The sequence below is a fragment of the Melitaea cinxia genome, chromosome 2 (assembly GCF_905220565.1).
Source record: "Melitaea cinxia chromosome 2, ilMelCinx1.1, whole genome shotgun sequence".
NCBI lineage: Eukaryota > Metazoa > Arthropoda > Insecta > Lepidoptera > Nymphalidae > Melitaea > Melitaea cinxia.
In genome coordinates, this window is record NC_059395.1 from 16822557 (window position 1) to 16849645 (window position 27089).

The window sequence follows — 27089 nt, forward strand, 5'->3', positions numbered from 1 at the left end:
TTCTTTAATTATAAAAAATGGGGCAGAATTACAAGTTAATTGAGGTTAATGGAAATAAGATTTAATTTTTTAATTAAGATTAATTACCTTTATGTTTTGGATATAACTAATAGATTTTAATAAGTTAGACTGATGTTTAATTTTATATAACCACTAGCTGACCCAGCAAACATTGTTTTGCCATATATGTTATTATCCCCTTATTCTCACCCCTTGTAACTTAGGGATATGAAAAATAAATGTTGGCCGATTCTCAGACCTACCCGATATGTACACAAAATTTCATAAAAATCGGTCCGGCCGTTTCGGAGGAGTATGATAACTAACATTGTGACACGAGAATTTTATGTATAAGATTTGATATGTTTGATTATTAGAATGAAAAAGTAAATTTTGTTTATTTAAATTTTTTTGTATGGTTATTTTTATTTTTAATGAGGTCTTAATCGAAATATTATACAGAATCTAAGATATAATTAAATCTTACCAAAGTAACTGTTACCCATATTTGTAAAATAATCTCAGTTGCTTTCTCGTTTTTGATTTGAATCCTTTATTTAAATATGAACCTTAAGTCGTTGTCCAAAGATACTGCTTTTGATAGTAAACAACAGTTGTTTGCTGAACCACTTATTATGAATGATTGAAATCATTTCAATATTCATGTTAGGAGTTGTCCAAATAATTAGGATCAGTTAACATTGGTCTGTCCAATTTCGTGCACGTACTGTTGTGTTTTATAAATTTTAAAAAGAAAGGTAAGAACGAGTATTAAAATTTCGTTAGTGTAAGCATATAATAAAAATAACGTTATTGTTAAATTACTATATGAATAGTATGATTATAAATTATATTGCGTAAATAATTTAATGTCTGTTTGTGCGGCTTTCACGGCCAAATCGCTTGGCATATTATGATAAAATTTAATACGAAGTCTTGTGGACCACATGCGTGTAATACGGAATACGGGATGGGATATACGAAAAAATGAAATACCAATAAATTTTCGCGGATTACCACTACATATTGAATATTTAATTTAGTTTAGTACTGTTTAATACTGAAGGGTACCTCCGCAATGTACGTCATAATGATTCACTGAAACTTGTGACACGGCCCCATTATTTCATTGATTGTGATTTCAAGGTTGTGCGTGTAATCTAAAATTGAATATTGTTTTGTCCATTGTGGCTATTACGTTAATGGCAACGGGTTCAACTCCAGTTATTACACATATGTATACCATATTAAACACTTATTTATTTCAGTAATATTTATTATATTCAAAAAGTGCTAAACGTTTTTATACAAATTTTATACAATGCTAGAAATAAATAATTACATAACTTACAATCTTTTAAGTTATAAGTACCTAAATGACCGTTTGAATAACTTTGGTATAAATAGACTTTTTTTACTTTCACTTCAATTTAACTTTTTAATTTCGGTATTATATTGTTATTACGAAATAATTTTGACAACGCAAGAAGAAAAATTTTATATCGCTCTAGAATTGAAATCAAAAGTATATTTACCTGCTGTCGTGTTCTGCTGTCGCAATGTTATACCATCGATCGACATTAGTCTCCTAGTCATCGTAGTTTATTATAAAAAATTAAGGTTTCCTTGACAGTAATGAGAAGTTATTAAAGCGTTCAATACTGCTTTCGATGTTCTATTTCAGGCGCGACATAGTTATAGATAACGTGATAAATTGTCGCAAAACGGCCCTATTCTGTACATTATTTTTATTTGTAATTCAAAAATTATATCATATTTTTGCTTAAAAAAATATAAAAACCCGTCTGTGATAAATATTATTTTATAAACAACAATATTTAACATAACCATTTATAATAATTAATCTTGTATGCTAATTAATTTAGACATGTTTTAGCATAGTTTTCCAAATAATTAAATATGGTTAATACATAGAAATCATACGACTAACCGATAAACGTTCAAAATAGTATTTTTAAGCATTATTTTACTCATTTTATCTTATATAACTGTGGTTGCTCGCAAACGAAAAAAAAAAACCGACTTCAATTACGGACAAGTAATACAAGGTAAGTTGACAAAAGAAATTAACAAACGCACTAGTCGTCACTACGATTTTCGAGGGTTTCCCTCGATTTCTCTGGGATTCCATGATCAGATCCTGGTTTCATTATCATTGTACCACACTGGGTATATCTACTTTCCAAAAAAAAAAGAAATATTAAAATCGGTTCATAAACGATGAAGTTATCCCCGAACATACATTAAAAAATAATAATAATATATATATATATATATATATATATATATATATATATACGGTCGAATTGAGTAACCTCCTCCCTTTTTGAATTCGGTTAAAAACATAATTATAATACAAATGAGCGATCTCAAAATAAAAATCATGGATTATGAACTAGAATAAGGTCGGTACCCTCTTATCTAGATATCGGATTGTTTGTTTCATAAACTCGCTGGCTTTAGTTTTAAGCGGTTGTCTGTGTTTTTATGAGAATCGTTTTTTTATTATTACATATTGCACAACAAGGATTTTTAGTGTTAACAGTGATTTGAATAGTTCTGTCATCGTGTTTTTATGAGTGGATTACCAAAATATATATATACTTACCGATACACAAACGGAAAGGTATAAAAATATAAAACAATTATTCTTTGTATTATTTTATTATTTAAATAGTTTTTATGTTTTAATACAGATTTATTTTTATGTTATAAAGTATATACAAACATTAATAAATAGATTTTTTTAAAAATAAATAAATACACTTTTAATTAGCGAAGTGTTTTGTTTGTACTATAAAGTTTGATCTTTTATTTTAGTCGAGTTTACGCCCACTTATCACATATTATGTTTATAGGGAATGTCAGTAATGATGATACATGTGGGAACTGAGTGACATGTAAATGTATTTACTATGTACTATTATGTAAATAATGAAACATAATTATGAGTTATTGTTGAAAATTCTGTAATGTTTATTTACATCAATATATGAGTACACATCAAAAAGATCGAAATACTATATATATTTTTCCTTATTACAAGTATGTACCTACATATAACAACAGAAAATGTTATTTTAATATTTGAAACGTAATGTGGTAGTGAGAACTCAGTTCAATCGTACAGGTATTATTTTTTATATTGAATAATTATTGGGTACCCGGTCATCCACCGAGGCTTACAATATTTATCAATATAATTTAATTCTTGTTACCTGATTACCCAATTTTGTTTTACAAAGTGCAAAAAAAATATGAGTTTGACAAAAAAGTTGTTGGAGCGTTCGATTATCGACCCGTTCTCGGTAAATTTCGCCTATGGCTTATTGAAAACATTATTATTATTTAGAACTATGCACTCTATGTTAGTCTTCAGCTTATTAATGGAGAAAATGCATTTATACCAAATCGGTTCTCAATCTATCTACATTGATTGATTTATCGATTTAGACTATTACATCCCACTGCAGGGCGTAGGCCTCATACAGACATTGCATTGAAAATTTCAATAACTGTTGTGTAAAGGAGGTGATAGACGTGCGAGTAAGTCTGCGAACTTGTGGCTCGACGACCTTTTTCGCTCGTGTGTCACCCTAAGTACGCGTATTTTAAAACCGCCGAGCAAGTTCGTTGACGATCCGACAAGTTTGAAATTTTGCTCGTAACCCGCCTGCGCTCGTGCGTGTGGCAGCAGTTCGAACCGCGAGCACAAATTTTAACCGACTTCCAAAAAAGAGGAGGTTCTCAATTCGATTCAGAACCTTAGAACTTTTAACTGTGTGGACCGATTTTCATGAATTTTATTTTAATCAAAAGGTAGTGGGTGTCTTGTGGTCCCATTTAAATTTGATTGCGATCTAATAAGAAATTTTTGGGTTATATCTAATAATGCGTATTTACTTGACTGTTTTTTCGTGTACCTACGATCTGTTACTTGTCGATGTAGTTGAAGTCGTTTTTTTTTAATCGTCTTTTTTGTTTTGTTTTTTTTTTTAATGTAATACGATAGAATTACTAAATAACACAACGCTTCTTCTGTCGACGACATCGCAATACAGAACAAGTAAGCTTCACGTGTGTCACCGACGTCGAACCGAGTAAGTTCGCGATCTTAAAAACCGTGTTCTTTAAGTTCGTACGTCTATCACCCCCTTAAAAGATTTGCCCATATCCATACATCCTCCAAAACATTAGCGCTTATTATATTACTAAAACGTAAATTTTATTGTTTGTCCCTAGGTTGCTTTGCAAAAGCGTTCGAGCGTATACCGCGCTCGATGGCGTCGTCCCTCGTGGGCGATTTGAGTGCAGCGCCATCTATGACGGGGTCGCTGACAGAGGGCCTCGGCCCTGCAGCTCCTCCTATGCAATTGATGCACGTATTAGAATGCACGGTAGACATTAAGGAGACAGATGCTAAGGTAAGACTCTCAAATTCAGGAAAATTAAGTGACATCGTAGATAGAAAATATGAATCATCAGCAAATTTATAATTTTAGGAGTGATTTCTTTTTATAAATTTATCATTTGTTGACGGTTAAGATAACATCATGGGCACCAATGTAGATTGCATGCATCGGGAGAAATTCTGGAGCATGCATGTCCGCCAGCGATACAAATTTAAAGCCTTTTGAGTAGGAACAGAGGACTATGTTTCTTAGACACGTACTGGCTAATGTAAACCTGTTTTAATATGTAGGTTCTAAAACATTAAGACGAAGACACATTTAGAGGCGATCAGTACTTTGTTTCTTTATCTTAATCTAATCTTTTATTGCATTGCAGTTTAAGTTTAATGTAAACTTGTAAACCTTATTATTTATCTCACAGGGTACCTTTAGCCACGTCCCTAAAGAGCGTCTCGGGTACAAGCTGCGCGGTGGTATCGACAAACAGGTCACCATCAATGTAAAGCAGGTCACTAATAACGTGCAGTCGGAGTCTGACGACACGCAGGTGATTGGATGCTTCAAACTTATTTTCTTTATAATTGGTAATAGTTGTTTTGTATGACATTTGTTTTTATTAACTATCAGTCCCCTCTTATATGTCTTTCTTTTTATTTCTATTGATTTTCTGCTTGTTATATGGATTTAATAATTTAATATTAATATAAAAATACTCATTTATGTTTTAATCTATATAAATAAAAATGAATGTTGCTAAGCGCATAACTTGAGAACGGCTCGACCAATTCACGGAAGGTTTAAATAGTAAAATTTTTTTTTAAAAAATCTAAATTTTTACTATTAACTTTTGACAGAACGAAGTCTATTCGGGTAGCTAGTTAGTAATAAAAAAAAAATGCAAATATAATAACGAAGAAGCAATAAGTATAGTTAAGTTTTTAGAAATTCGTTTATAATATTCATATCCAACTCTATCCAATATTTATTTGTCTTTCAGAGCTACACCGGTGGTTTATACATAGAAAGATGTTTCGGCATTCTTCTTGCTCCTGGTCGGAGTGTGAAACATTCAGACATGCAATTGCTCGAAATGGTATGTTCCGATTACGATCAAGACAAAATATTAAAAATTGCTTATTTTAAGTCTCTTTCAAATTTTAATATTAGATTTTTGTTTTTTCTTTATTTATAAAACTTCGTCAGTATATTGTATTATAGCGTTATATATTCTTTGCATAAAAGCAAAGATTATAGTTTTATATCTATATAAATAAGGAGCCATCCATGAATGACGTCACACACAAATTTCACGATTTTTTAACCCACCCTTGCCTTGCCACAGCTGGTCACATTTATGAGACCCCCTCCCCCTACCTAGTGTGACGACATTTTTTTTTTGCAAAATAATAATAGCAGGAGATCCTAACTAGAGACGAACTTTGCCCATCTGCTTAATGGATGAAAATTATTTTAAATTTATTCTAGATTATTAGAAAAAATCGCGACAGGATTGATTGAAAAATTTCTGGCCAAGCTATATTTAATTCGAAATTGAAAATTTTATTTTCATTTAAAAATAAACGAGTTTAAATAATAAATTTGATACCCATCGACGGTATGAACCTGTAGAAAATGCCAACTTTGGGTTGTCTATTATTTTCCTAGCATAACTACTGGGTTGGCAGGTGTAAATAGGTATATTATAATGTTGTTCTGATTAGTTTCATCCACATGCTTAAAATATACAGCGCCGTTACATTGTGAATAGGATGACATAGGGTTATCGCGATATATCTTTAGCAAACAAAAGAAGATAATTATTTAATTTTTATCCACTAAGCAGATGGGTGAAGATCACATCTGGTTCGTATCTTAGACTTAATACATTATTAAATTAAAATGTCACTTTTGACATTATTTTTAATTCAATATCACGTCACAAACAACAATGTCACACTTTATGGCCCCCTTAAAGCGTGACGTACTTACGTAATTTATGAAAGGCCCAACTATCATTCTACATACTTGGTAGCATTAGCAACACAATTTATGAATGGATTTCTATTTATGATGGTTTTCTAAAGAAAAGTATATATAACATTTTTATACATTTTTTAAGAGAGAGAGAGATAGAGAAAGAAAGAGAAACTAGCTGTGTATGTACAAATTAGTCGTCAATGTGCGTGTGCAGGTGAGCGGCTCGTCGGGCGGGTCGGGCTGCTCGGTGTGCGCGCTGTGGAACGCGGGCGAGTCCGCGCTCGCCGCCTTCAACGTAGCCAGCGGCGACGGCGCGCCGCAGTACATGTCGCTCGCGCTCGACCTCGTCATCCGCGGCATCCGCGACCCGCTGCGGTGAGGCCACACTGACGCACTAGACGAGCTGCGGTCCTAGACTAGCTGCGATCCTAGACTAGCTGTGATCCTAGACTAGCTGCGATCCTAGACTAGCTGTGATCCTAGACTAGCTGCGATCCTAGACTAGCTGTGAACGAAAATGGTTCAAGCCATTAAGGGTGGTAATATTGATTGTGTACGGAATAATTTTATACTGTAGTGTTAGTTAAATACAAAGAGTGTTATAAAATAAAACAAAAATTTCACTATCATAGGCGTGGGTGAACTTATGTACATATTGTTGAAATGTTAGAATATAAAGCACATTCAAAATCTTGAAATTTTAATACTAGTAAATTTTCGTTTGCAGATTAGTTATTGAAACACCAGTAAAAGTTTTTCCACCTTCGGAACGCTTCTGGTACTACTCTAAGCGACCACTCGTACAGCAATTCTACATTAATTTGAAAGAGGTAAATATCACCTCGTAAAATGCAATTCCCTCTATAATATGTTTTTGAATTATTGTTTTTTTTTATTATTATTTTCAGTCAGTAGATTCATTAGGACAGTTGCAATATGAAGTGGCAAGTGTAGAGACCTCGGGAGAGTTGGATAGATCTCGCTTGAACTTGCCATTATCGCTGTCTAGTCTACTGCCTTCGCCGCTGTCGTCTGCGCCCGCGCCGCCTTCACCTTCCGAGCCGGATTCAGGTAAAGATTTATTTTTAACAACGGGTTACATGCGAGTGTTGATTCAGCCTTAACCATCCCACTACTGCACATAGTCCTTTCTTCATATAGTAGAAGGGTTGGAGCTTAATCCACCACGCTACTCCACTGCGGTCGGCAAATATATGCAACTATGTTCGCGTAGAATTTAGTTATTAAATATTGAAATAAATGTCGTTTTCAATTGTATTTTTTCTTTGACGTTGAACAGTAAGTTTCTTCAAAACTTACTGTCCCTTTAGAGAATATGTAGCTTAAGAGCCAAATAAAATTTTATTTTGACTTGTGAGGGTAGTAAAAACTTTCTACAAAATTAACTTAAATGTCGAGTTTTGCGTTTAGTAAATACATTTAATAATTCATTTTTATTCATTAAGAAATTTCTAAACTTTTCAAATATCTTGCAGACGGCGACGAGCCACTTCTTAGCGGAACCGGAGAAGTGTCAAAAGATTGTGGCGTAGACGTTCTTGAGAATTGGGCGCAAGTTCTAAGAAGGTAACTTTATATAATTATCTTTTGTTTATTTATATAAAGTAATTTTACTTTCTGAAAATTCTCACCTGTGTGTGCGCGAGCATAAATATGTACGCACATTGGGATTTTAAAGTATAAATTTTTAAAGTTTTGACCTATCACCATTTTTTGTCTAAGCTGTGTCATTGGTTAGATGTAGAATAATATTATCCCTTTTTCATAATTTCTAGTTGGGTCGGCGCCCGTCCCCGTGCTCTGAGTCAGCTCGTACGTGTGGGGGTGCCGGAAGCTCTTCGAGGCGAGGTGTGGCTGAGACTAGCCAATGTCGACCAAAACGATAAGCTCATGGAGACCTACCGCACGCTCATCAGCAAGGTACAATATTTGTTTTGATTATGACGATTAATTAACAGAACATGAAATTAAATTATAGTTCATAGTATTTAGTGTTTTTGGTTTACATGGATACTACTAAAAATTTGAGGATTATTTAGGTAAAATGTACTTAAAACATAGTAGTGTTGATTGATACAAAAAGATATAATTACTACATAAAATGATCCACAGAATCACAACAGATTTTCAATTTACACCTCTAGAATTTGTACAAAAAATTACAATAGCTTTTAAATCTTGAGCCGAGTTAGTAGTAGTTAGTAGTTACTATGATTGTCATTGAACGATCATAGGTCATTAGGCTCAAATCCACTCTTCCCGTGGGTGTCGTAAGAGGTGACTAAGGGATATCATAGTTTCACTACCACCTTGGAACTTAAAAAGCCGACTGGTGGCGGGATAACCATCCAACTGCTGGCTTTGATATACACAAGCCGAAGACGGGCAGCAGCGTCTTCGGTGCGACAAAGTCACTACTGCGGTCACCAACTCGCCTGCCCAGCGTGGTGACTATGGGCAAAACACATGAGTTCACGTTATTTTTAGCGTAAACTTGTGGAGGCATATGTCATCATGTCATATGTCATCATGTATCAAATCAAATGGCATTGTTGAGTCTTTGTTTTCAGTACCTACATTCTTACAAACGACACTTGCATAGTGGATACAGCAGTGGTAAACTTTTGTTTAGAGCTTATATACAGTTGTTAGCTGTAATCTGGGATGTTCGTACTTTTAGAGCAGGAGTAAATCAAAACGGGGCCATCGAGGTGTTGATTGGAACTTATGTATTGATTAATGCCCCGTTTCGGCCAGGAGTGCCCGTTCGAGGCGGTGATCCAGCGCGACATAGCGCGCACGTTCCCCGCGCACGACTTCTTCCGCGAGGCGGGCGGGCTCGGCCAGGACTCGCTGCTGCGCCTGGCGCGCGCCTACGCCGTGTACGACGTGGAGGTCGGCTACTGCCAGGGGCTCAGCTTCCTCGCCGCCACGCTGCTCTTGCACGTAACTACCGCTGGCCGTTGTATTCGCACTAGCCGACCCGGCAAACGTCGTAATGCAGCTCTTTTTTTTTTATATCACTAGGTCTGCATACAAGCGTACGGCTCACCTGATGGTAAGAGATTACCGTAGCTTATAGACGGCTGCAACACTAGAAGCATCGCAAGCACGTTGCCGACCCAATCCCCAATCCAACCTCCCAAGGAGCTCTGATCACATTATTCACCAACAGGAACACAATACTGCTTGAAAACAGTATTCTTTAGCTGTGATCTTCTGTAAGGTCGATCTGCTGTGCCCTACCTCAGTTTCAGTAGCTCGTTTCAAAGTAGATTTTGGTGGTAAAAAGATTAAATTTTAGTGTTGTTTTTCGATGCCAAATGATAATAAAAAAAAGAAATAAAATTCTCCGCTTGCAGATTTTTACTGTAATGTGACAGATAATGCTAGCATGATTTGTTATGTTTCTAGATGCCAGAAGAGCAAGCATTTTGTTTGTTAGTACGTCTGATGTATGGATATGGATTACGAGAGCTGTACAAAGATGGTTTCGAAGCACTATATATGAGGTTACACCAATTGGACAGATTAATGGAGGTAATACTAATATTTTACGATATTTATTAATAATAAACTCAATATCTTTAAATATTGTTTTACATTTACATTCATTCTACAAATGTAATTGATATAAGCAGCAGTAGTCTAGGAGAAACTTTTGAATCTTCAAATTAAATCAATGTAAATTATTTATACATAAATAAATTGTAAGTTGTAACATACACACACAGAATATGTAATATATAATATGAATAATTATTGTTTTTTAGGAGCAATTGACCGACCTACGCACACATTTCCAAGAATTAGGTGTAGAACCGCACATGTTTGCCTCACAGTGGTTCCTTACAGTGTTTACAGCACGCTTCCCTCTTCCGCTGGTAAGTTAAAACTTGTCAACAGCAATTACTCATAATATAGTGTATAAAGCATAAACCTAAATTTAAATTGAATATATTGTGTTATTTTAATTATGTTTCCTATAAAAAATGTGTTATCCTATTCCACGAAACTGCTTATCCAAATGTATTGCAAAATATAATCGTCCAAATAAATCCGTCCGTCAAAATAAATCGTCGTCCAACTTACATGAGACTTTGAAGGGTGGGAAAGGGTTCGCTAAAATCTCAAAATATCAACAGGTAGTCCTCACCACATAAACACTTTGGGGTTTAGGGATTAAAAATTTGTCAAAAACATCGTATGATTAATGGACGACCCCAAATGTTGAAACTCCATAGTCCAAGTGTCCAAACTAATGAAGTGAATAGGAGATTTTCTTTGAAGGCTACCAATCAAGCTGCTGTAAAAAATTTGAAAAGTTCTAATCAAAGTATATTTTTTCCAGGTTTATCACATCCTAGATGTATTTCTCCTACAAGGAATGGACACTCTCTTCCAAGTGTCTCTGGCTCTCCTCACTCGTGCTCGAAAAGATCTGTTGCAACACGATTTTGAAGGTGTTCTCAAATATTTCCGGTGAGTTGTTACGTTATTTCATAAAAACGTAAATACTATTATTTATTGCTTCTTAATGCACCCAAAGATAGATATTAAAAATTATAATAAATCGCCTCTCATTCACTACGATTTATTTCCTTGTGTTGGGAGTCCAGAAACACAATACACAAGCATAAACGCCCAAGATACGCTCCAGTGCATCAGCCAGTACGCCGCTGCGTATGTCTTAAAATCGTATTATATATTACCTGAGTATTATTAAAATTTCTTTCACTTTAAGAAATAATTACTAAATTTATTAATACCTCGGAGATAAAGCTATGTCTTTTTTTAGTTAAAAATATACATCTCATAAATTTTTCCTATGAAATATCTGATTACATCGTTATCTTAAACTTTTTTAAATAAACAATGTTTATTTCACTACAGAGTTACATTGCCGAAGAAATGTCGCGCCGAGGAAGCTTCGCGTCAGATAGTGAAACTTGCTTGCAGTATTAAAGTCAAAAGGCTGCATAAGTATCAACTGGAATACGAGAAGTTTATCAAAGGTAAGATTTATGTATTTATTATTATGGTATACAAATATACATCATAATGAATTGTTCATGTTAATTGATGTAGTTGGATATTAACTGAATCAGCCTACATTAAACTTCCGTTTACGGTTGCTTACGTTTGGGAAAAACCAAACGACCTATTTCCCAAATGACCTATTCCACATATCTCTTTTCAATACAGAATGGCCGGTCAATTGTTGTGGGGTATCCGAATCACCCCCATGTATGTTCCGCGATTTTTTATAGTTTAAGAGTTATGATTTACCTGATTTTCAGCGATTAATTTAAATTTCAATGTTCCATTACTTGCAAATGCTTCTACTCCTGTTTGACATATTTCAGAATCGGCGGAGAAAGAAAAGATTAACGTGGAGTTAGAAAGACTAAAAGTTATCAACACACAACTACAGCAAGAGAGGGACACGTTCGAAAGTCAGCTTAAACAGGTATAATTTATCTTTAAACTGATTAAATCTATATACTGAGTACTATACATTATGATATATGTATAATACGTATGTAAATAATGTTAGAATATAGCCACCCCCTCTCTTCCCGTGGGTGTCGTAAGAGGCGACTAAGGGATAACACAGTTCCACTACCACCTTGGAACTTATAAAGCCGACCGATGGCGGGATAACCACCCAGCTGCTGGCTTTGAAATACACAGGTCGAAGACGGGCAGCAGCGTCTTCGGTGCGACAAAGCCAGCCCTGCGGTCACCAGCCCACCTGCCCATCGTGGTGACTATGGGCAAAAAACATGAGTTCGCGCTATTTTTGGCGTGAACTTGTGGAGGCCTGTGTCTAGCAGTGGACTGTGATAGGCTGAAATGATGATGATGATGATGATGATGATGATGATGATGATGATGATGATGATGATGATGATGATGATGATGATGATGATGATGATGATGATGATGATGATGATGATGATGACGACGTATGTAAAGACCAAAAAATATCTAGCTCTATATATTCGGACTAAGAATTAACTTAGCGGCTAAAAAAAGGTTATCACAAACGCTTTAATAGTTTTAACGTGAAATTGTAAGAAATATCCTTTCCTCCACTCGACTTTGGCATTATAATGTTTATTCTGATTGTTCCAGACTCGCAGCAGTTTGGAGGAAGCTCAAAAGGACTCTGTACACTACGCGGCCGTAGCGCGAGATTATAGAGAGATATGTGCCCGTCTCGACAAACAGTTACATCAAATGCTGGTAACTTTTATTATTATATTACGAACAACTTGTTATGAAAATTTATCAAGTGACACACATGAATGAACTTTTACATAATGCTCAATTTAACAACTGACATATTATATTTTCTTACAGGACTGTGTGAATAGTTGCGTCAGTTGCAGCGTTAAAATAGCACAAACGGAAAACAATAAAGGTATTAAAAACAACTTTTTACTTATCCATTGATTCCCACGTATCCTCATTCTTTCAGAAGATTTACTTAATGTTAGCTTATTCTGGACTAGCCCGATGGTGCGGTGTACATTGACTCTGGCTTCTGCTCCAGAGTTTGTGGGTTCGACTCCTGCCTCGAGTCTGAGTGTATAAGTAGTAGTTAGTACACGTTACTGTGAGTGTGTATGTAATATATGTATATTTATGAAAAAAAGATAATTGTATCTATCAGTGGGGTATTACATATAATTTTAGCATTATATGATAGTTATTTATCTTAGGAACAGACTAACTTGTGAGTATGTTAAAGATATTTATTTGAATTTGTAATGATAAGTGCTAAATTGATTTTACATTTGCTTCAAAATGTTAATGTTTCCGATTTTACTAATTTTATAATTTGTATAAAAAAACTATTTTATTATTTTATACACTGATACAGGGCGTTTGACTCCTAATTGATTGAGAGGGAAGGGTAGTAGGTATAATAGATCACGTTCAAAGGGAAAAAATCCCAGCCCCTTTTGGATTTTACTTTGTCTTAATATACGATCTACTCTGGCAAGGTACTTCTGCATAACCGTCTAATGAGCGTGTAAGCACGGCTATAATTTACAATAAATAATATTGTATGAGGAAAAGAATTGTTTCCAATGCACATTTCTTTAGTTGTATTCGCCAGTTAGTGCAGGATGCAGGACGAGTCTATCAAAATAGCTCGTTTATTTGAACGAAGTAAAATTTTAAAATGGACTAGGATTTTCTTATCACAACGTAAACGTGACCTATAACCCCTTAAGAATGCTCTTAATCCACATGTGTAAGATTATAATATTATATTATTTTTATATTTTCAGAGTTAGATCAGAAAGGCGAGGAGAAGGAGAGCTCGAGTGATACGGAGGCCAGACTAAAGCAACGCGTTCGCGACCTGGAGCTCGAGCTGGCGCAGGTGAAGCTGGCGCACGTGCAGGCGCAGTGCAGCAACCAGGTGACTTGTTTACCTATACACACACGTATCTCCGTATGTACGCAACACGTACACACGCACTCACGTGCGTATACACGTGCGCATACGCGTGCGCACATAGCACACACGCACTCACGTACGTACACACGTGCACACAGTACTCATGCACTCACGTACGTACGTAACTACGTACACACGCGCACACATAGTACACACGCACTCACGTACGTACACACACGTGCACACACAGTACACATACAGTCACGTACGTATGTACACACGTGAACACAAAAACTTACATACATACTTAATATTTAAGTTTTAGAAGCTTAAGACTGTTTAGACCTAAGTTAATTAAAAATTCTTACCCGCGATGGAAAAGTACAATGAAAGCTGACTGGATGAAAATGAGGCAAATCCGTATTAGTTTGACTTGAAGATTTCATTTGAAATGTAACCGAAAATGAATAATTTATTAAAATAAGGATTGGATTGTTGATAATAAAAGGTTGTACGTGACAGACATACGAATGTAGAGATAAATTTAAATAATTTTTCTATATAGTTCTTTAAAAATACTCCTGCCAAATAAACATCTTTTCATAAAAGTGAGAAAATCTCATCATTAATCATCATCTCTGTTACAATTGTTAAAAATTATGTACTATACTTGTCAATTTGTAGGTATCTACAGTATTATAGTCTTCTTTGATGCTTATTTATCACTGTTATATGCATATAGTGTTTGCCTACATAAAGTTGATAAACCTTTAAAATAAAAAATAAAAATAAGACATGAGTAGAGAGAGCCTGAAACTGGCGTCAGTGATGGACAATTCGATAAGGAGCCAGGAGAATGTTTGGTATAAACGCGAGTATGGATATAGAGCAATGTTGTGTTCCTGTTGGTGAGTAAGGTGACCAGAGCTCCTGAGGGGAGGGGGGGGGGGGATTCAGGGTATGGTCGGCAACGTGCTTGCAATGCTTCTGGTGTTGCAGGCGTCTTTAAGCTACGGTAATCTCTTACCATCAGGTGAGCCGTACGCTTGTTTGCCGGCTTAGTTTTATAAAAAAAATAAGCAAAAAAATAATAAATATAATATAAATAATGAAGCGTAAAAGATGATTGATATAGGGGGAATAATGATGATAGTTTTTTTTATAGAAATATTTGCTTTAGATGTACGTATACTATCCTTCGTTATTATTATTAAGGTTTATTGATGGTATGATGTATTACTAACGACGATAATCACTACTCGAAGGAACTAAGTCATCAGCTGAACGCGGCGCTGAACGAAATGCAGGCGGCGATGACGCAGAAGCAGACGGTAGCGCCGTGGCTCGTTCGCACGCTCGGTAAGCGACTGTTCGCGCTACAATCGCGCCTCGTTTGTGCGATCATCGCTATAATACTCTGCGTCGGCATCCACTTGGACTGCTCCGCTTTCACTCTATACTTGCTTACATTTCTAATATATGTCATAAAATATCATCTAACATACGTCGCACTTCGTTTGGGTGATCATCACTATAATAATAATATTCGTTGGCATCCACGTGGGCTGCTCCGCTTTCAACCTCTTCTTGCTTACATTACTAATATATACCATAAAGTATTATAGATTTCTTGTCAAAGAACGTGAACGTAGGTATAATAATTTTTTATTTTTTAACGACTGCAAACCTTACCGATTCGCCTCGAGTGCGTGCTCTTAGTAAATTAGCGTGGCTTTCATTTTCATACTCTTTTCTTCTTTGCCACTTCCAAAAATTTTTTGATCGTAAGAAACCCTTTATTTATTCATCCTATAAATACGCGTTATCTTTTTCTCTTCTATTAACTCTTAGCGTACTCTACTACGCTGTGTGATACAAAGTTCCTCGTATTAACATTATACTTTTTATGATAGTTAAATAAATTATACGCAAGTCATTCTACAAATCTTGCTTGCCAGTCAAATGCTTTCAAAGCGCTCAAGCTTGATCCATTATGACACGTAGACACATTTTAAAATTGACATTTTCAAGAATATATTTATAAAAATATTCAATAAAATCACTGTTGTGTAAATATGTATTTTAAATACACAAGAGGTAATTTTAATACAATTATTGCTAGATTTTTTATTGTGCAAAATTTTTAAATCGTTACACGCACGTATATACAATTAGAGAATTACATATTTTACAAAACTTTTATTTTTCACTTGTCACGTTCATATATTGCAAAATAATTTGTAATAATATAAATTTATCTAAGATAGAATAATTATTTTAATCTCTAAAGATAGTAAGCATCGAAATTGACAACTCCGGATAACACCGCAACTAAATATATTTCCGATTTATTAATATCAGCTGTATTATTGTCTATTACAAACTCTGTGGAAGAAAATAACATTCATTGCTTTTTACTAATTGCAAGCTTTTTAACATTAACCTGTTCTTCTTCTTCAGATTAAAATGGCTTTCAATAGTGCTAACCTGTTATATATGTATAGTATGTTCATAGGGCATAAACCTGTTATAAAAACCCACAAAAATAACATAAATTATTTCACTTTTGTCTACTTACACCAAAAGCATGTCCAATTCAAAACACTAACTAAGTAACTTAATAACATATTTTTAAGTATGGTATTCAATAGTCCAGTCTGTCATTTTTTTTTTTTTATTAACCATAACCTATTTAATTCATGAAAATATTCTTTCACTATACAATCACGTTCGATCACTATTTTAGGAACACTTTTTTTATATATATTTTTTATATATTTTTTTATCTGTTGATAATATTATTATGATAATAATTATATACATAGTCTTGCCTTAAATATTGTTACAAAGAAGAAAACATTTTTTTCTATTGCACGTAACATTTATTACTATTATGTCAATTGTACTAGTTTAATACATTAAAAAAAAAATTGTTCTCCATTGGCTGCAATACAGTCCTTTAAACGTTAAGGCCATTTATCAATACAAGCACGCACTCTTTCCATGGGAAAATTCTCCACTGCCAATTATATGGATTGTTTTAGGCGGTCCAAATTATCATGGCATTTAGAGCAAGCCATACTCTCTAAAACTGACCATAAATCATAATCCAATGGATTTAAGATCGGGACTAGATGACGGCCAGTCTTCAGCTCTGATGGATTCCGGAACGTTTGTTTCTAACCACGATTGGGTGGATCGAGCTTTATGACCCGGCGGCGAGTACTGTTGAAAGGACCGTTCTTGATTATTGAACACGGTGTTGTTAAGGGGCTTAACTACATTTTCAGTAATGGTATCTTGATACACTTGTGCCGATGTTTAGATACCTTTTTCACAAAAATATGACTCAGTCACTCTTTCATAGCCAACACCCCACCAAACCATCACTGAAGTTGGATAATGCCCACGTTGAACTCTGTTGACTGTCTTAATTGGGAAGCTTCTTCAGAGTTTTGAGCATAAATATGGTCATTTTGTTTGTGAAAATATTGCTCAATTGTTAAAAAAAAATTCATCCGTAAACAAAAAAATTCTATGACCTACTTTTGCGTACCGCTCAAGTAGTTATTTTGATAATATTAAGATTTTTTTAATTATCAGTTAAGAAATGACCAGTGCGGCTCTTATATGCTGCAATTCCTAAGTCATCTTTTGAAATACGCACCTAATTCTAGGTGCTATCTTCATCTCCCAAGATAAAATATTTTGCTTTCGGACAGGATTTCTTCGTACGAACACTATGTAGACGGCCAGATTTTTTTTTTGTCACAAACAGAGTAGGTTTCATTGTACCTATCAATAGCCCGGTACACAAACATATGACTAATACCAAGCGTATGGAGTTTTAAAAATTGTATTCGGCTCCATAACTACTTTGTGTAATGCAATCACAACGATTCGGTTCTCTTTATCACCCCACTCTATTTTATTATTACAAAATATTTAACAATGTATTGGCGCGAGAATGAGACAACACAATAAACAATCATATAAAAATGACAGATTCCAAATTCAAATGTAATATTTTGTTTATTTTTAATTGTAACAGTATTTATGGCCAGACTATGTATAAATCGAATTTAATATGTCTAGTAGTGTAATTGATATTCCTAGTAATGAGAACTGATCTGTCTCTTTTGTAGGTCATTAAAAGCCTGTTTAATGTTAATTCAGGTGAATACATAATGAATTATTGTAAGCTTGTTAACTGTGTCTATTCAATCCGTATTGATAGGCATGCGTAATAAACTCTAGATGTCGTGTGAATTAATAGTACCTATATCATTTTCTAATGATTTTTCATTTATACTTCATTTTGTGTTTTAAATTTGATCTAATTAGTAAACTCATTCATAGTGACTAGTACTTATTTTATTTTTAGTAAAAGGCATCGTCCATAAAATACGTTCGTTAATAAAGGGTAGGGGGGGGGGGGGGGAATTTCAACGTCATGGGATATAAGGTCTAAGGAAATTTAGCATTCCTACTTCATAAATTTTAGACAATATTAATGTCATTCTTATATACTTAAAACCATTATCTTTGAAAAAAAAATTTCAAATTATCAATCTGTATGCTTTTTAAATTACGAGAGCGTGCGGATAGAGGAGCGCAAAACAGTAGTATTCCTCAGTGACGTATTTTATGGACGGTCCCAAATGTTTACAATGTGTAAACATAAGAATATAAAAACAATCAACATAAAGTGTGGGATACAAGCTAGAAGCATTAAATTAAACCACATATAACTATATCAGTTGTAAAGCTAGCTTGGGCCTAAACTGCTATTTCTGTTTGGACTATTTTTTTAGTTTTATAGCTTAAAAATTATATGTAGCACCACCAGTAACCAGAATAATTTCTGGTGTAATTAAATGACTCTCGCTTCTATCCACACCATATCAATTATTGAAGTTATTTCATTAGAACATGAAGCTGACTCTTTACACAATAGACTTTTATTTACACGTAATATGTAATATGTTTGTAACTTGTATAAAGCATGCCATTCATTTTTTTTGGAATCAAATAAACATTAGTAGATTAGCGTATCATGTGTTCATTATTTTCACCTCTGCTTTTCATTTCCTTGCATTTTATGATTAAGTACATATAGTTAGTTGAAAAACATTTCTATGATTCTTACACCTACTAAATACCAACTGGGTTACGCTTATACTTGCATTACTAACAAAATGAATGTATTTATTGATAAAAAGTGTTTTATTAAGAAGAAATTTATTATAAAAATGTTTTGCCTCAAAGGTTCGATAATGGAAGCGGCGCAAAACCGGCCATCATTCCAAACGTACCTACCAAATTTAAATCAAGAACAGCATTCGCCAGCACTCCATAGGCAAAGCTCTTTATTGAATACACAGGGACAGAGTCACGCGACTCTCGACCGACGCGTGTCCGAACCTTTTAGTCCGGACGTCGTAAGAAGGAAGAAGGATTTGAACGCAAAAAGGCACTCAATGCTCGTCGAGTCGAACATCAGTAAAGAGGAAAAGGACCTTAATCGACGGAGCCACGACGCGATGAGCGTAAAGAACCTATCGATGGGTTGACAGAAGTGTTCCATTTTTAAATATTCGTTGGTTTGATTTCGAGCGCGCGTTCGCTTCTATGTATAATATTCCCATTAATATTATCTGTGGTCTAAGTGCGTGTGTGGGTTGTAGAAACGTATGATTAGTATTAAAGTGCACATAACTTACTAGTCAATATGATATATAATCAGAGTTGTCGATGAACGTTTTTTTCTGGAATAGCTTGCCATTTTTACCATTCGAATTAATGTAGGCACGCTATAATGTTTCCATGCATAAATACGTGATTATTGTCAATGAAAGGTTGCTTTTTGTTTCTTTATTAAATAACATTTATATAAAAATGTACGTAATAAAAAACAAAATATTTAAATAATACTGTAATACTTTTTCGTTGCTTATGATATTTATTACAGACTATAAATACTCTTTAGTGAAAGAAAGAAATAAATTAATAAAGGAAAACAGTGTGTTTAGCTTCGCTGCTGGTCGGTGATAAACATAATCATGAGCAATATATTAAAGCCTCGAATACTCAAAATCTTAATTTTTTTTTTATAAGTCGCCATAACGGTTAACATTTATTGTATGCCATAGTTTGAGTGCCTTTTGGATTGGATAGATTAATTGTAATATGGTAATATAGCTATAGTAGCTAAGGAAGGAAAAAGCTCTGCTTATTGAAAAATTCACAAAAGATTGAAAAAAAAAGTGTTGTATAAGATCTGCCTAATACGATGGCGATAGGATTTGGTATTTATAATAATTTATTGGAAATTGTCATCATTTACAACAAGTAATTGATATATAAATGCAGTCGAGCTTTGTGTGTCAAATATGCGATTTATACCGTATTTTCCTTTTAGAGGGTTTTGTGATTTCATTGACATTTTGTAGCCAGCATTTGCACAAATATTTGACCAAATGTTGAGTTCTATTTTTCTTTGTCATGATCTCTTTTTTTATATAATTTAAAATGTTTTGAATGTATATTTAAATTAATGATGATAATTACTGTAGCAATTCAAAATAATATTTCTATTTTATCACAGATTACATCTTATATTAATAAATATTCATTTATATTCATATTCGAATATTGATATTTTTCTTAAAAACACCAATCGATATTAAAAGTTTATAAAAAAGTATGAAAATAGATAACATAATTATGATAATTAGTAGTAAAGTAGTCAACAATAACAAAAATATAAAACCAATCGATCTTTGCCTAAATAAAAATACCTTGAAATTAATGTCGAAATTCCGTCATCTTATAAGTAAAATGTTTATTTTAAAAACGAAACTATTTTAAACGAATAATTAAATTAGAATAGTAATTAATCAAAATGTAAAAATATATCACAGACGTTATCAAAAATATAACAAATATAATTAGTAAACAAAAAAAAAATAAAAAAATAAACGTTGCTTTTCATTACTTACATCATTCGTTTATAATTATAATTTTTTAATAAAAATAAATGCAATTATGATTATATTAGATGTAATTGATCGACCAAAATTGTATCAAGTATCGTCTTTGCAACATTTTAAAGTGACTAAGTATTGTTAATGTATAAAAATATCATTTCTGTGACATATCTATACATATTATATTCTTGCGCTTATCTGGTAAATATCATCTCTGGTATTATATATATATTTTTAATATTTAATAGGCTTGTTTGATCCGAGTAATATTATTATGCTATTTAATTTTTTCATGTAGAAACCAATATTAAATATCTTGTGCTATAAATATTTATGTTAATTTATTATAAAAAAGTTTATCACTGTCTTGACAATAATATGTTTAAAATGAGTAAAAATATTAACTTTGTTCAGTTTTTGATACAGTTTTTTTTTATTTGAAAATTCATATAGTAATGTTTATTTTATTTTTATTTAATTGATTGATTTTTAATTTTGTATTATATAACTTGAGTGGATGTGGTATGTGTGATGGTTATTTTATTTATTTTGATTTTGATCTCCAATTTATGAAAAAGTATTATTTTTCAATTACAATTATAATAATTGATTTCGTTTATATACAAAGGTGTCGGAATTTCAACAGTTAAAATGTGCAATTATTTTTACTATTATTTATTTTTGATCTATAATTATGTGTAAGTGTGAATTTGTGTGTTTGTTTTTATTATTAATTATTCCAAATGGTAGAATTGTCAATCAATGGAAGATTACAATATTTATTACTTTTTGTACCAGTTTATTCTAAGTCTGCTTTTGTAGATGATTGAAAAGATCGATGTTTTAATAAGCCATTAAAGAGAAAGAGTTTTTAAAAACAGATGCATTTCGTTATACATTAAAAATTAATATTAATTGTGACATAGTGTTTGTATGTTCATTTGTCTTTATTATTTAGTGTTATGTGTCTGCGTTAATATTTTAAATACATCACATTTCATATAAATATTAAGTTTTGTTAATTTAAATTAAGCTTAGTAATAATACCGATACACTAAAATAATTACATATATTTATTAATTAATGCTTCAAGACTCGAAATACCTAGTCCCTATCCAGCCATACCATAATCATTTCTTGAAACAAATTTATGTAATAACTGGCTTTTAGTTGTAAATGTAGGTGATATGTATTATAATTATTAGGCACATTAGCTTTATAAATAACGCAAGATATACATTGATTGTGATGCGAAGTTAGGATGAATTCTGTGCCGAGAAGTGTTGTTTAGTTTTATCATTTATGGAAATAAACGTTTTGCAAATAGTCATCTTTTATTACCCTTTAAATTTGGAAGCCTGTGACTTAATTTTTGAACTTCTGATTAAAAACGAGTAAATATATGTTTTAGCGTCTGTGACAGAAAATTCTATCCTTCCAGGGATGACAGGATAGTGTTTGTATTGGAGTTCATCATTTTTAATGTTAAAGGTATGAACTGCTGGGCATAGGCCTCTTTCTCGATGTAGGAGAAGGCTCGAAACATTCTACCACGCTGCTCAACTGCGGGTTGGCGGATATGAGACATTGGTTTGAGGCATTAATAAAAAATGAGCGTGGGAGTCTACCCTCAATGGGGGTAAATTTGGAGTTGAATTTTTTTAAAGATTGTCTGATTTTTTAATCTGAGGAAAAATATTTTTTATGAGCTGCCATCAGAAAAGTTGTTACGTTGTTGTTAGAAATACAGCGCCACCTGTTATGCAGTAGCAAAAACTATTTCCAATGCCACATATCAAGAAATAGCGAAGATTTTGAGCAACACGATTATTGTATTTCGCCAATGTTTTCATCAATCCTGAAACGATTTTCAAAATTATAATTTTTCTTTGACAGAGTTTCTCTTAGGTGGTCTTACGCTCACCAAATACTATACCTATGATGCTGATATCCCAAGTAAATCAAATTATGTTCCCATATAACGTACGTTTTGAAATTGAGGGTTCCTTGCTGATTTGCTAATTTCAAAATCTTTTTCATAATTTCCTCAAGATTTTAATACATACCTTTGGAATTTTTGATTTTACAATTAAATGCACGATAACTTATATATTTTTTATTTAAACGTCTTCCAATAATCACGTTATGTATGTTTTTTAGAAACTTTCTAACCCCCTTCCTTGGTTATATGTGGTGAGGTATGGGGAGGGGTGATACTTAAAAATCACGTATTTTTTTTTGTGCAACTATTATAATATATTATTAAAATTTTCACATTATAATCCTTCTAAACAAGTATAATCTCAATAAATTTCGAAAATTAGGCATCGTGATACAATTTTCTAGATAAGCAAGGTTGGTTGGTTTTAGAAATCGAGCGTTCAACTAAAAATAAATACTCCCCCCTTCTTTATGATATCTTGTGATTTTTCACCGACACCCTCTCCCCCTTTTGAGCCTCACGTAATTAATGGACAACCGCTTAATGAAAAGTTTTCTTTCTTTTCAATAAACTATATGTATGAATAATAAAAAATATTGGTTACTGGATGACCAAATATTTAAGTAATAAAATAGATTATCGAATTGGCCGCCACAAAGTGGCCGTAAATCTTAAACATTCATAACTATAAGTGATTCTAAAATTTTTATGTCAACATCAACAAACGTAAATCCCACGCGTTGTTCACCACAGCCAGCGTGTCGTGACGTAAAACAGCTGATAATAAACAGGTGCGAGTATATTTACAGCTCAGCCGTGATAAAAATATTCCTGGATAGACCTAGGCTCACACCCTGAAGACTAACTGTTAGCCATGAAAAGCTAAATATATCTTCTTTATAATACTTGACAATTTCATTTTGACTACTGACTATGTGTGTAAAATTTTGAACGAATAATCATCTCGGCATCTAATTTTTATTATTTCACATTAAAATTGAAAGTGTCTGAGAAGGTGTTTATTTCTCGTTTCGTTAAATATTGAAATGTAATAGTTTTCTAGAGTAGTATCATGTCACTAGCAATTTACTAAAATGATGTACGATAGTTTATCTTAAAACAACTCTAATATTATTAACCCTTTCGGACCTGTTGGTATGTATATGTCCCATACTTCAGATGACTGTTGGGACATAACATCCCATGGATATGCAACTGAGGACTGAGACTCTAAATTTACTTTATGAATGGGATTATACATCCCATATCGTTAATGGATCTTCACTTTATATATTGACAATGGTAGTTTTTATCTGGCAACATTATTTTTTAGACAGTCGTAATTTATAAAGGTCACGGAAAAGACGTTACATTTTTGATAATAAATATAAGTGGTTTTAAAACTGTTTTCAGGTAAGTTTTTTTATTTATTACGTTCTGTAAACTAACTAATTTATGTTAAAGATATTTTCTATGCAAAATATTGGGATTTTGATAAACAATTTTGGTTTTGGGACACTGGATCCCATCAGTCTTTTTTAAACTTACTTAACCTTAGATTAAAGGAGATTTCATTGCATTATGCTGATTTATAGTTTATATGGAAATAATGCTTTTCATTGCTTTCTTTTACTACTTAATACTGCTTTTCGCTGCTTTTGCATGATTGTGTACTTGTTTCAGAATGTCTTCAAAACGCAAAATTATAAAAAAAACGCTGAGAGAAGATGAAATTAGTAAATTCTTAGACGATGATGATGACGATGAGACCTCTTTCGATGAATCTGTTGGTAGTGATGACTTATATGTTCCACTGCAAGACTCATATGCTAGACGTACCTTTGAAAATGAATCAGATAGTAGTATTGATGGTGATGTTTTGATTGAACCAGAAGACCCACTAATGCAGGAAGATGAAGAGATGATTAGTGCAAGTACGGATCATATTGAACTAGAAAGTGAAAATAGGGAAGTGCAAGAAGATCAACAGATAGAAATGGAAGTTATTAATAAAGTTGTGGGAATAGAAGATTCGTACGAAGTATTACAAAGACCTTCGACTTCAAATACTAATATTATTTGGGGCCCAGTAGAACAATCCTTTACACCGCGAAAATCCGTGAGTTTACCAAGAGTTTGCCGAAGTTCAGATTTATTCTCGAGTGATTCCAAGCCTCTTGACATATTTTTGAAATTTTTCCCTAAAAGTTTAATAAACTACATTGCCCAAAATACTAACATAAGAATAGATAAAGCAAGATCACAAGTAGGAGATAGAGATGCTAGAGCTCGCAAACGAAGCTATATGACAGCTACAGATGGAGGCGAAATAATGATAGTTCTGGGTTGCACCCTAATTATGGGATATAACCAACTACCTTCATTCTCAGATTATTGGTCTACTAAACCTTCACTTGGTAATGCGGTTATAAAAGCTGCTATTAGTCGCGATAGGTGCAAATTTTTGCTAGGAAAACTTTATTTTACCAATCCTGAAAAGCCTCCTAATGTAATAAATAAAATTTATTATATAGAAGACATAATGAATTGTTTAAAAATAACGTTCAAAAAGTACAGAGAAGACAGTTACATACAAAGCATTGATGAGTCAATGACAAAGTTCAAAGGCCGATCGTCTCTCAAGCAATATATGCCAATGAAACCCACTAATAGAGGAATAAAAATATGGGTACGAGCTGATGCTACTACGGGATATGCTTATGATATGAACGTTTATGTTGGAAGAGACTCAAATGCGACTATGTTACGACAAACACAAGAAATGACACTCGGAGAAAATGTTATTCGCACTCTAAGTGCTACCATAGAAAATCCAGATACAACACTTTGTTTTGACAGATTTTTTACTTCAGTGACACTAATGAACACCTTTGAATTTGCTTGTGTGGGTACATGTAATGTATCTCGCAAAAATATGCCTAAGATCTGTCCCGGACAGAAATTCAAGCAAGGTGAAATGGCATTTGTTGAGAACGGTCATGGCACTATTGCGGCTAGATGGCAAGATACGAAAGATGTTGTGATTATGAGTAACTGTCATGATGCCACGAGAACTGAAGTTCAACGAAAGTTGAAGAATGGTATCACAATACCAGTACCAGCACCAGAAATGGTCGCGTTTTATAGACGTGCAATGGGTGGTGTTGACCGAAATGACAGAATGTGTGGAGAGTATGAATTTGAACGGAAATCGACGAAATGGTGGAAGAAAGTATTCTACAGGCTTTTGAAAATGGCAGTAGTAAACTCTTGGGTAATATACAGAGAAAAGGTAAATCTAAAATGCTCTATGAAAGATTTCATGATTGATTTGGCTGAGAATATGGTAGAATACGGTAAAAATATAACGGGAAACAAAAGAAGACCTGTGAATCCAATGCGACCTACTGGAGGTGTGGTAGGTAACCATTTACCCATCCAAACCGATAATAGGAAACGTTGCATTTCATGCACAAAAAACAAAAAAGACACGCGCACTTACACCAAATGTAGTGCGTGTAATAGCTTTTTATGTAAAAACTGTTTTGCATCATTTCACCTTTCTTGATGCCCATTTCTTCTCTAAGTATTTTGCCCTCTGCTCTCGTTTTTTTTTTAATTTATATAATTTTTTATTGCCTTAAAATACTAATTAGACATTATGTTTTTTGATAACATTCAATAAATAATAAATATAGCATTATTGTTTTATTTATAAAATTCAATTTATAATTTTTCCAAAAAATGTATGAAAAACCTACTCAAATACAATAGGTTTCAAGACTGATGGGACGTATTGTCCCATGGTTAAAAGTCTAGATTTCAGCTATTAGAAAAAGTCTAGATAGTTTTTATAGTAATCTTATTTCAGTATAAGTATTTTACAACGTTCTAACGCGTGAAGATTCATATTTTAAGTTTCAGTCTAAGAACTGTACCCCTAGGCCGAACCGAAAGGGTTAAAGTTACGAGGTTTGTTAGATCAACGTAATTGAAAATTTCCTTTTGATCGCGCACAGCATGGTGTACAGCGAGCACGCTTGTTAAATGTGAACTGATCATGAGTCAGCGCTTATTGAACAGATTAGCTGTTCCCAGCCGCCAGGCTCCCGAGTTCCCGACTGTGTTGGTTTTAGTCAAACAAAAAGTAAATATTTTCTTGCTGCTAATAGATACTGACTGATATTAAAGCTGACAAGTATGTAAATTATTAACTTTGAGCAGTCGGATAAATGGGTATAAAATGTAAAAAAGTTTGTGTATTTATGTACGCACGTAAGAAGTTACTCGTATACTTCATTGGCTAGCTA

The 27089-nt window shown here is 33.4% G+C and overlaps 1 protein-coding gene across 1 annotated transcript in view; it reads left to right on the plus strand.

Annotated features, from left to right (window-relative positions):
* The window catches only part of LOC123666045 (rab GTPase-activating protein 1-like), a 44584-nt gene extending 24808 nt beyond the window's left edge, over positions 1-19776 (plus strand). Inside the window, exons 7-25 of the mRNA XM_045600256.1 lie at positions 4264-4445; positions 4855-4980; positions 5431-5526; positions 6625-6785; positions 7138-7240; positions 7319-7481; positions 7907-7997; positions 8207-8351; positions 9189-9377; positions 9846-9971; positions 10205-10315; positions 10783-10913; positions 11325-11446; positions 11798-11901; positions 12570-12680; positions 12798-12858; positions 13742-13869; positions 15114-15207; positions 19117-19776. Of these exons, the coding sequence (XP_045456212.1) occupies positions 4264-4445; positions 4855-4980; positions 5431-5526; positions 6625-6785; positions 7138-7240; positions 7319-7481; positions 7907-7997; positions 8207-8351; positions 9189-9377; positions 9846-9971; positions 10205-10315; positions 10783-10913; positions 11325-11446; positions 11798-11901; positions 12570-12680; positions 12798-12858; positions 13742-13869; positions 15114-15207; positions 19117-19421 (2549 nt within the window). The 3' untranslated portion in view covers positions 19422-19776. The remainder of the gene's footprint in view (positions 1-4263; positions 4446-4854; positions 4981-5430; positions 5527-6624; positions 6786-7137; positions 7241-7318; positions 7482-7906; positions 7998-8206; positions 8352-9188; positions 9378-9845; positions 9972-10204; positions 10316-10782; positions 10914-11324; positions 11447-11797; positions 11902-12569; positions 12681-12797; positions 12859-13741; positions 13870-15113; positions 15208-19116) is intronic.
* Positions 19777-27089: the final 7313 nt, after the last annotated feature.